Source organism: Babylonia areolata, chromosome 6 (genome assembly GCF_041734735.1).
Source record: "Babylonia areolata isolate BAREFJ2019XMU chromosome 6, ASM4173473v1, whole genome shotgun sequence".
Classification (NCBI taxonomy): Eukaryota; Metazoa; Mollusca; class Gastropoda; order Neogastropoda; family Buccinidae; genus Babylonia; species Babylonia areolata.
Window position 1 is genome coordinate 17,259,768 of NC_134881.1, and position 12,488 is coordinate 17,272,255.

A 12,488-nucleotide genomic window follows, 5' to 3' on the forward strand; every position below is an offset into this window, starting at 1 on the left:
GGCTTGCATCCTGTACCTTTTAACATTAGCCCTCACGGCATCACAGTAAAACAGGGAACAACACAACAGGAGCACACAGCTGAGATCAACACAACAGACTGAGCAACAAATATGAGACACACCAGCAAAGGGGCAAACAGAACAGGAATCATCGCTAGGTCGGTTCAAAACACACACCACCACAACAACAGGAACTCACAGAAAGAAGACATGAACTAGGGAAAGGAAAGGTTCCTTCAGAACAAAATGAACACTCTGATAAACAGCTCCACACAGGAACATAAACTGATGAAGTTTTTGGCTCTTTCAAGCGCAGACTAAGAAATGGAAAACAAAACACTATGGGGTACAGACCAGACGACCATGAAGTCAAAATGACACACAACAAACAACAAGGAAAGAAAAATGTCGACGGTACACAAGACAAGACCCAAGAGGCCCTGAACAACACAACCCGAGTGGACTCACGTGGAATGGTATCATCAGAGGGGTACTGGTACTGGTAGCGGATCAGCTCCCGTATATGGATTCCCGTGTGGGTGGTCTCGGCAAAAAACTGGATGTTGTGGCGGCCGAACATGGCAGCAACCCCAAAGTTGTCAATCAACAGCTGCAGGATGCGCGAGGCTTTCTCCACCTTGGCGGGGTCCTCTGCACAGGTGTGGAACATGGAGCCCGCCACAGAGCGCGATAACGCCTCCACCGACATGAAGTTGACCTCGGAGTAGGAGATGATGCGGAACCAGGTGCCAAACAACAGCGACAGAAGCTGCTGATGGGCTTCCGTCAGAGAGGTGATGAATCTGGAACACGTTCCCCAGCCAATGCTGTCACACGGTCATGTACTGGGTCAAGCCAAACCACATAAACTCCACTTCTGAAAACTTTTGTTCCTTGTTCCAAAACATAGCAGCTAAATGGATCTACAAATAGGTGGGTGTAAACAACAGCATAATGAACTCTGTCGCTGTTTGCATTGTTGTTTTTTTTTTACTTGTTTCATCTGTTGGGCATTGATGTATTCATCTGTGTGCATGTACATTAACACCAGCATGTATGGTATCACAGTTGTGTCTTTCTTCACAACAACGTGTGATTAATTCAATGTGTACACTGGTATGTCCGTGCAACAATCCAATGACATGTAGAACTGTATGCATACCATTATAAGCTTCTGCATGAACTCTTTCACTGCACATAGGCGACTTTTCTTGACTGGACAGTGCACCGCCACAGGCGATATTTGTCGACATCAAGGGGTCATGTTGATAAGACCATTCTCACATTGTAACATTGCTTGACAGCTGCAACCAATTTCCCGCCTACAGAACAATGACAAGTCTTTGCTCCCTGACCCAGTTTGAAGTGAACAAGTCCATTGTGTTTTTTTGAAATGAACTGAAGCATGTGACTGAGAGCATCATTTCCAAAATATCTGGCGCTGGGGAGTGTTTTTCACACAGACACTTGGCGGTGAAAAAGTTAAAGATGTGACATAAACCACATGCAAACAGGACTGCTGCTTCTCTGCTGAGGAGATCCCAGACTTACGCATTGACGGCCTGACACTGGTCCATGCGGTGCCCCAGGGTCAACACCTGCAGCAGAGTTTCCTCCCCGTCCGCTGTCAGCACACCGCCTGGGGTCTTCAGCAGGAATTTCTGAATCCAATGGGGCAACAGCAATTTGTGAACAACAGATCAAGGTGTAGAAAAAAAAACCTGGATGCAGTATGATGATGATGATGGTGATGATGATATAGATACTTATATAATACTTATCCTCAGTCAGAGACCAAGCTCTAAGTGCATTACAAACTCAGGGTCATTTCCACAACAGGCTGCCTAACTGGGGAACCATTTAGGCACTCATCATTTGTTTCCGGTGTCCTTCAGTCAGGTTTCAGTCACGCACACACATACTCTTACAGACATTTAACAGTTTACGTGTATGACCATTTTGTTTATTTACCCCACCATATAGGCAGCCATACTCCATTTTCAGGGGAAAGCATGCTGGGTATGTTCTTGTTTCCATAACCCAACGAACGCTGACATGGATTACAGGATCTTTAATGTGTGTTTTTGATCTTCTACATGCGTATACACACGAAGGGGTTTCAGACACTAACAGGTCTGGACAAATGCTGACCTGGGAGATCAGAAAAATCTCCACCCTTTCCCCATCAGGTGCTGTTACTGAGATTTGAACCCGGGACCCTCAGATTTAAAGTCCAATGCTTTATCCACTCTGATACTGCTCTGATGCAGTATGATAACAATATAGTTTATCAAAAATTCATTACACAATACTGTAGGAAAGTGGCAAAATAGTCAAAATGCTCATCTGCCAAGACAGTGTCCGTGAGGGTTAAAAAAAAATCCCACTCTCGCCCTTTCTCCCACATTTGACCGGAAAATCAAACTGAACATCTGCTCATTTGGATGAGATGATAAAGTCAACTGAGGTCTTGTGTGCAGCACACACTTATGTATTCAAAATGAACACATGGCAACAAGTTGTGTTATCCTCTGGCAAAATTCTGCAAAAGAAATCCACTATGATAGGTACACAAACATTTATATGCATGCACTCAAGACCTGACTTGCACACTGGCTTATGCAGCTGGTCAGGCATCTGCCTAGCAGATGTAGTGTGGCATTTATGGTTTTGTCCAAACACAGTGATGCCTCCTTGAGAAACTGAAACTGTTTGAAGGATAAGAACACAGATTATGAACAACTGAATACACCAGTAAAAGAACACAACTTTTAAATAATTAAATACAGAATGACAAGAACACAACAATATCCAAACACACTAGATTAAAACAACAAGTTGTTGAAACACTGAAACAGATAATCTTGTCAGTTGCCTCCTCTTTCATTGAAAACCAACAACAAAAACAGTGTTGATAACTGAAGGAACTTCACAACAGATTAAACCAACTCGCCTAGACCACAGAAGCCAGAGTACTCACAAGAGTACACTAAAGATCACTCACCTAGACCACAGAAGCCAGGGTACTCACAAGAATACACTAAAGGTGACTCACCTAGACCACAGAAGCCAGGGTACTCACAAGAGTACACTAAAGGTGACTCACCTAGACCACAGAAGCCAGGGTACTCACAATAGTACACTAAAGGTGACTCACCTTGACCACAGAAGCCAGGCTGTGGTACTCACAAGAGTACACTAAAGGTGACTCACCTTGACCACAGAAGCCAGAGTGTGGAAGTTGTAGTTGGTGTAGATGACCTGCTTGCCCTCAGACAGGCGCTTGACGATGCGCCGGATGTCATTGGGGTTGCCCGGGCGACGGAAGATGTCGGCTGTGGCCACGCCCTCTTTGGCAATGTACACTAACATATCCTGCAGCATGTAACCAACTCCCAATGGAAGACCAGTGCACAAAAACACATGATATGCTTGTACCTGACTTTTCAACCGTGATGCAGAGATGTAGAGTAGTGTTGGGTACTTTTAATACAGAGCAGCTGGTGAAATATAGTATAGTCAGGTGTAATGCAATGTGGCATGATATTGTCATGTAGTGTAGTGTAGTGTAGTGCAGTGTAGTGCAGTGTAGTGCAGTGTAATGCAGTGTAGTGTGTCTGTGTGCAGATGGGCATGTCAAAGAGTATACATGTGCATATGCATGCTTACATACATGTGTTTGTGAGTGTGTGCACACCGTAACATATCTGTCCATTTTGCTTCTAAAACTTCCACTTTCAAGCAGCGAATGAGTAAACCAGTCAGTAATCCCATCAGCAGAAAAATAAAATAAGTATTAACTCATTATCATGGAATAACAAAACTTTCCTAGCATTTTCTGTGGACCACCGAAAATATGAGAACTTTCACTGGTACAATTTGTGCTGTGTTGTTCTGAAGGACGCAAGTTGTATTTCACCAAATTTCTACACACTAACAATTACATACACAAACATTCATGTGCACATTCCCTTTTTCTTGGCTTTTACTCACCACCAGGGGACCAGGTAGATAGCCATGTTTTAAGGCAGCATTCACAGGAACTCCAAACTTGATTCTGCAACCAACCACATATAGAATGACACTTGACTCACCAAGTGACTGATAGGGTGAGAAGAAAATCTTTAAAGAAAATAGAGACACTCAGAGTCACAAAGCACATTTGAATGGCAAGGTCACTTTTTACACTTATTTGCTACTGAAGAAATACATTTGACCAAAGACTGAAAGAGGAAAGCAGTCATAATACTGTAATCATTATCATATCAAAATTTATACTTCATTAAAGAAAAACATGCACACAAAAAAGCAGAACAAATATATACATAACTCTTAAAACTGTCTTTGTACCACATAATAAATACAAAACTTGTGTGGTGTGAAACAACGAACTATTTTTTGTACATGTCAGTCTGAGATCTAGATCTAAACTAAGTCTCCCCTGGATCTAATCTCAACAAATTCCACAATGTTTCACAAGTTTATCTAATCATCATGTTTTCATTCCAGGTGAAAGCTGTTGGCACTCACTTGTTGGAGCGGAAGGCATCAGTGCGAGAGCTGCGGTCAGACACACATCCACCAAAGACATTGCGAAACATGGCCACCACGCAGTGGGCTCAGCACCTCACTGCCCTCTCCTCCTGCACTCAGTGGTCACTCTTCACATGGACACCAGCTCACGGCTGACCGACAGCTCACCCACGTCACACTCCCCACACTCCCTGTCCTCTCCTCTCCTCTCTGCCTCGGTCTACGTGCAAGTGGGTCAGCTTGTGGTCAGTCAGAGGAAAGAGAGAGTGGGTACCTCTCATTCTGCAATGCCACACATAGTCCAATCTGGTGGCGATGTGTCTGGATCAGTGGTGGGTGGGGACAGAGGGTGGTGGTGGTTTGAGCTCCAAGTCCAACAGTGCGAACTGCACACACCATGTCCACAATTATCACAGTATCAGCCATGAACATCTTAAAGAATCATCACTTACTTCACTTTAACAGTTTAAAAACATTTATGAACTGCAATTTGCATATTTGTGCCATTTGCATTGCGATTTGTAGCAGTCTTAACTGGCTCTTTAAAAAGGGGGTACTTATCTATCAATGAAACTTCCCCAAAGCTGTAGTCAATCTGCAGGAACTCAGGCAAAAGTACCACAATTACAGGATTACTGAATAACATCACAATACTCCTGTTTCATTAAAAAAAAAAAAAAAATAAAAACTTTCAACGAAGCTGAAGTTGAGTAAGAACTGACACAACAACTAACTTGATAGGACCATTGAATGTAGAGCTATCTGTTATCAACTGGTCTGCACCCACTTCTTCAAAACCTAGCCCTTCTGGACAGCATGTGAGGAAAAAATGGCATAACTACAAGTACAAACTGATCACGAGGAATGTGATACTCAGTCTGTTAACCTGAGGAAGAAGCAACACAACTTGGTCTGATTGTAAACTGAATTGGTGGGGATACTACATCACTTCAATACAGCCATACCAAGCAGGGCATGGGGACGGTCTCCCCCAGAAAAAGGGAGCTGCGGGACAGGGCTGACAAGACAGACAGACAGGGCTCAGTCACTTACACAGGGTGGTACAGGTCCTGCCAGTACATCACTCAAGTCTCAACCTGCTCTAACCTTACCTATCTCTCCCACATGAAAAAACAGACCCTGGGCAGTTCTCTTGTGTTTTGGGAGGAACTGAATTTTGGAAATAATTTTACAAAGGGCCAGAAGGGGGAAAGATAGGCTATGTGAACAATGGCTGGGACTGCAACAGAAACACATGTGGTGGAGGGAGAAGAAGGAGGGTGTAGCAGGGGAGGGGAGGGAGAGGAGGGGGGATAGGGGGAGTGAGGGTGGTATGGAGTGGGTCATGTATATGATTTACACATATATTTATGCATTTGATGGGCACTGTGAATGCATCAGGGAAGAATGTGTAATCTTTATTAATGATGTAATGCATGGGAGGGACAGGAAGGGGCAATGTAAGCACATCATTTACAGGATGGTTCTTAATCTTAGTATGAAAATAGCAATAATAATAAGAATAATTACACATTCTGTGAAGCAACCAAATTTTGAACAGTCTTTCATTTCAACGATTCTGGATGCTTTCTATTCTATAATAGCAACTAAAATATACATGACAAAATCCTACCTGGGACAACAACAACAAAGTTTTACAAACCCCCCAAAATCAAAAGTGTTCTTGTTGAGAATCCAGGTGACATACATTATTCTCTGAAGAAGTTTTGATTGAACTTATCACTCTCCCTATGAGTTTCTCACAAAACAATGTGAACACAAGACAGAAAAAATGATGCATTTGTGTTTACATAATGGTATAGTCAGTGAATGACACCAAACAGAGTTAAAATCAATACTCCCTGTTTCAGTGTTTGGTTAAATATACTTACCATGTCAAACTAAAATGCATCAGTTTGGCATCGTCGCACAGGATATGACACCAAACTTTGTTATTCCCCCATGCAATTTTCCAATGATAAGCCACATAACATTCATTTTTACAATCATCAATGATTCCTCATCAGAAACGACAACACTGACTGCAAAAGTCCCTCTAGTCCCTGAATTGTCTTATGTGAGTGTATCAGAGTGGGATGCAATGTCTGGGTGGCCCAGGAGAGGGACTGTGTGATGAATGGAAAGGACTGTGTATGCTGACACTTGACGGAGTGATCTCATCCACACTCCTCCCTCTCTGTGCCTCTCCTCATCATTTGGTCATATAATATACATACATACATGAATACAAACAGCCACTGTGCTCTCTTTCTGTCACCATCCCTCACACCAGACATGGCAAAGCTATCAAACTGCGCAATGTTTTGCCCTAGTATATACATTATCAAGCCTTTAACTTTTAATATTATTTATTTATTTATTCTTCTTCCCTTTTGATGTGAGTGTGTGTATACATGTATGTGTGTGTGTGTGTGTGTGTGTGTGTGTGCACTGTGTGTGTGTGTGTGTGTGTGTCTGTGTGAGTCTGTGTCTTTGTGTCTCCCTCTCTAGAGCTCTCTCACATATATATATATATATATATATATATATATATATATATATATACATTATACTTGTGTACATGCATGCATACGTATCCGTACATGTGATATAAAATGAGACGAGGGGTGTGTTTGTCACTTTATGACTGAATTTATACTCAAAGTGATAGTCAAACCATAGATTTGTCAAATATATCTTTTATTCATTCATATCATTCATTTATAGATCTATCAATAGTTCATCTTTATTGACTCACTTGTGTAAACAAAGTGAGTCTATGTTTTAACCCAGTGTTCGGTTGTCTGTGTGTGTGTGTGTGTGTCTGTGTGTCCGTGGTAAACTTTAACACTGACATTTTCTCTGCAAATACTTTGTCAGTTGACACCAAATTAGGCATAAAAATAGGAAAAATTCAGTTCTTTCCAGTCATCTTGTTTAAAACAATATTGCACCTCTGGGATGGCACCAAAAACAATTTAAAATGAAGCCTAATTATATGCAAACTGCATTTACTGTTATATTTATATTTTTGGTATTCTCTAAACTTGGCACTTTGATCTGATATTCTGACACAACAACAAGAGCAGTCATTATTATCATTTTTTGTTCAAACAGGAACTTCTTTTACTAAGCATGGAAGTTTTATTTATTTTGCAAACGTTTTGGTGCAGATGGTAAAAAAGGGAAATTACTCTGTAATTAATGCTAGGGGACTTCATTTGCTTTATACTGATCTTTCTCATCTTAAACATTACATTTTGAAATTATACTCAATACATAAAAAGCTTGTGTGTTTTACTCTCAGTATACAGGGCTTTCAGTATGTTCATTCACCCAAGTGGTCTTTTTCGGAAAATACTAAAATCAATACGATGAGTGGACTTTACAGATCTGTTGGCTGAGCCCTGAAGGTCATGGGCAAAAATCAGTTGCGTACACATATTTATACACATTCAAAGCGTGTGCTCATATTCTTCGCGAACGCGAACGACGCCATTTTGTTTCAAGTTGTTGACCTGCCCGTTCAATCCTATATTCAATGGACAATACACGATAACATGTGATGGAAAGTTGGAGAAGGAGACCGTTAAATATTTATTCAGAGAAAGATTTGTGAATGCCTCATCACTTACTGGATTATTCCCCAAACTGCCATAAAAATATCCACAGAATCAGTCGGAATTCACAGTTAAAAACTGTAAACCATGCGAGTTAATACCCTTGAACTGATCACGATGAAACGAAAAAATTTCCAGTCTTGACTTTTCTCAAAATGAAGTCCTTTTCACTTCTTACGACGTTTAAAAGTACTTGTACTTGGCTCTACATGTTATTAGTTTTACAAAATACTAAATTTTCACATCAACTTTAAAAATATAAAACTAGAATGAACATAAAAGAGAAACTGAATCGACCGTGTCATAATACATTCCCGGTGGGGGAGGGGAAGGCAGCAATACAAGGGCATCCAGGAGTCATGACCTGGGGGCCCGGCCCCCTTAGAGTGTGAGGAGTTAAGGGCCGGAACACTTGACTGAGGGGGCTTCTTCTCTGAAGGCCCTGTACTGTCCAGCTCTCCCCAGACTAGAGTTTCTTATCACTACATCAACATGTTGGGGTGGGGGTCATGTTGGAAGTGAGTGTAGAAAAAACTGTATGTTTTTTCTCTTTTTTCTGTTACATTCAACAAACAAGAAAGGCAAGGCCTTCACGACTCACTTGTGATACACTTTAAAAAAAAATCCAAGCTTTTTATGTATTGAGTATAATGCATTTACTGTTATATTTATATTTTTTGTATTCTCTAAACTTGGCACTTTGATCTGATATTCGACCCAACAAAAAGATCTGTCATTATTGTCATTTTTTGTTCAAACAGGGACTTCTTTTGCTAAGCGTGGAAGTTTTCTTTATTGCAAACGTTTTGGTGTCGGCAGTAAAACAAGGGAAATTACTCTGCTGGGAACTTAGTTTGCTTTAAACTGATCTTTCTCATCTTAAACATTACATTTTGAAATTATACTCAATACATAAAAAGCTTGCTTTTTTTTTTTTAAAAGTGCATCACAAGTGAGTCTTGAAGGCCTTGCCTCTCTTGTTTCAAAATGTAATGTTTAAGATGAGAAAGATCAGTTTAAAGCAAATTAACTCCACTAGCATTACATAGTAATTTCCCTTTTTTTCTATCTGAACCAAAACGTTTGCAAAATAAATAAAGCTTCCAAGCTTAGCAAAAGAAGTTCCTGTTTGAGCCAAAAATGATAATAATGACTGCTCTAGCTGTTGGGTCAGAATATCAGATCAAAGTGCCAAGTTTAGAGAATACAAAAAATATAAATATAACAGTAAATGCAGTTTGCATATAATTAGGCTTCATTCTTTTTTTTTTTGTGTGCCCATCCCAGAAGCGCAATATTGTTTTAAACAAGATGACTGGAAAGAACTGAATTTTTCCTATTTTTATGCCAAATTTGGTGTCAACTGACAAAGTAGTTGCAGAGAAAATGTCAATGTTAAAGTTTACCACGGACACACAGACACACACACACACACAGACAACCGAACACCAGGTTAAAACATAGACTCACTTTGTTTACACAAGTGAGTCAAAAAGTAACATCATCATTTGATTTACTTTAGCCTGAACATTCAACTGTGGACATGCATACAGTATAAGTATTTTCATAAAGAAAGAAAATATTTTAATATTCTATTTCTATCAAAGTAATTTCTTTTTATGCATATCTCACATTCTCTCATCGCATTCTCCCCACCTTTTGCACACTTTACACAATATTTTAACTTGAAACCTTCATTCTGGGGATTTCATTTACTTTCTGAGGGTCCTGGGTTAGAATCTGGGTAACAGCACCTGGTGGGAAAAGGGTGGAGATTTTTCCGATCTCCCAGGTCAACATATATGCAGACCTGCTTGTGCCTGAACCCCCTTCATGTGTACACGCAAGCAGAAAATGAAATACACACATTAAGGATCCTGTAATCCATGTCAGTGTTCGAAAGGTTATGGAAACAAGAACATACCCCCAAAAATGGAGTATGGCTGCCTACATGGCGAAGTAAAAACTGTCATATACATAAAGCCCACTCATGTACATGTATGCGAGAGAACATGGGCTTTGCAGCCCACGAACAAAGAAGTACTTTACAGTGAGCTTTTGTGTTTTAATATTGTGTGATAGTGTTCATGGGTGTGTGGGTAGGAGGGTGTGTGTGTGGGTGGGTGCGAGTTAATATGCATAGTGTTTATGTTTAGAACAACATGATAGTGGAGGAAAACAACATAATTGTACTTGGTTGTTGTGTCTAAAGTATAGTATATCTGATGATATTTTAGCACTGTTTCCATCCATAAAATACACAGAACTGAATTTTCTTCTCTATTTCTTAAAAAAAATTTTTAAAAAAATCAAAAAAAAAAAAATCTTAATCATCTTCCCCTGACAGTTATCTCATCCTGTCAACACCAAACATATGATAAAGTATATTCTCCATTCATTTTCCTTCAAGAAAATCCATACTTTTACATACTTTTCAGATTAGTTTAATGTTCGTAAAATTTAAAAAAATGTTGAGTCGGGTTATTTTATTGCAACAATTACAAAGAGTTACAGAAGCTATTAAGGGCTAACACCATTTGTGTTCAAATTACAATATATGTAAGCAATTCAAACATATGCAATTTAAGGATGTGTAGTCATTATCTGCATTGGTGGGTAACAGAAACAATAACACACCCAGTGGCATGCACACACCCTGAAAATAGAGCACGTCCACCAAGTAAATGGCAGGAGTGAAAATAGTCAAATCAGTAAACTCAAAACTGTTTATCTGCTAATGTAAAATATGTTTAAATTATTGGCATTATACATTATTGTATCAAACAAGAATTAGAAAGTGCTAAGTTACAGAACTATTGCTGTATTACTGATTGATCTTCTGATGCCTGCAATAGTGCAGGCGAGTGCTTATTTCTGTTTTGTGTGTGTGATGTAGTGTGGAGGGAAACAGTGCAGATGGGGACTGATTTTGGGGTGTTGTGGTTTGGATTGTGCACTGTTTGGGCACTGGGATATATATGTAATTGGTTTTTGGTGTTATGACTTGTTCTTGGGTGTTGTGGTCTGGTTTTGGATGTTGTAATGTTGGTGTCGGGTGTTGTGATATGAGATTGCATCATTTGGGTGTTGTGATGTTTGGTATACATATTTTGGGTGTTTTTGCTGTGTGTGATTTTTTTGTGTGTCTTTGTATAAATTACTGTTGGCCTAAAAGTTGATGTTTGAGCATGGATAATATGCATGGAACATGGAAGTTGTTATTTTGGTGTTTGAATGCATGTTTAGCACATCGATTTTTATCTTAAGCCGCACAACAGGGCATATTTTGCATGGAGGGGCAATGTATGAATTAAGTTACCATTATTATCATCATCATTGTTACATCAATATATGTGTGCGTAGGCATACATGTACTAATGTATAGTTTGCTTTGGATATTGACTGATTGAGCTTAATATTTTACTTTTAATGTAATGTCTTGTCATACTCATAGGTCATGGACCAACCAGCATGTTTTGATGAATGGTATTTTCTATATAGGATCTAATAAAGTAATATATTGTAAAGCGCTTAGAGCTTAGACCAAAATCACTTGATTAAACGCTGTATAATATTAATAAACTTATTATCACTGTAACTGAATGAGCAGTACAGTGTAATTCTATTCTCAAACAGATCCAAACATTATCAAATAATTTCTTTTGAATGTCATGTTACAACAAGTTTTGTAAGATTGTACTGTTAGCTTCAGATGCCATTGCACTGTATCCTGAAAATGGTTAAGCCTATGGTGGTTGTGTGCTTGAGCCAGATAATCTATATATTCACATTTGCCAATAGTAGAATGTTATGAAATATTTATCTTAATGTGTTTTGTCAACATAAATTGTGTTCTTTTTTTTATATAGACTAGAAGTGGAAAAAGGCGAACATATTATTTATAGATAATAAACCACATCATAATACTATCTAATAGTCATGAATTTTTTTGTACAATGTATATTTTTTTACATTTAAAAATGGATGGACGTGTATGGCTTCTGCTATTTACTATCAAGTTCTAACTTGTATAATTTGGAACTCCTTTTTCATCTGCAGATTTTCTTCTTTTCGCATTTTTATTCTATGTGATGAATATTTGCAATTGGACAGGGTTTTTCATTTAATACCAAATACAAAATATAACCGCAAATACTGTCTTGTAGAATAATACCGTACGTATTGTATGAGTAGCTGTTGTTTTTTTCTGGGAATGCAAAGGATGCACACTGTGCTTGCAACAAGTGTGCACATATCAAAATTTTTGGACAGCACTGCCATAGTTATTGTCCGTGTACCGCAATGTTCCTCATGTCGATGAATGCATACTGAGTT

General features: G+C 39.2%; 1 protein-coding gene across 3 annotated transcripts in view; it reads right to left on the reverse strand.

Moving 5' to 3' along the window:
• Positions 1 to 12,488, reverse strand: part of LOC143282796 (uncharacterized) — a 28,977-nt gene that overhangs the window by 15,950 nt on the left and 539 nt on the right. For all 3 annotated transcript variants that reach the window (XM_076588565.1, XM_076588563.1, XM_076588562.1), the window contains exons 2-6: positions 4,531 to 4,919; positions 3,994 to 4,057; positions 3,214 to 3,375; positions 1,552 to 1,661; positions 469 to 803 (exon numbers count right to left, since the gene is read on the reverse strand). In XM_076588565.1, coding sequence (XP_076444680.1) covers positions 469 to 803; positions 1,552 to 1,661; positions 3,214 to 3,375; positions 3,994 to 4,057; positions 4,531 to 4,601 — 742 coding nt within the window. In that variant the 5' untranslated portion in view covers positions 4,602 to 4,919. The remainder of the gene's footprint in view (positions 1 to 468; positions 804 to 1,551; positions 1,662 to 3,213; positions 3,376 to 3,993; positions 4,058 to 4,530; positions 4,920 to 12,488) is intronic.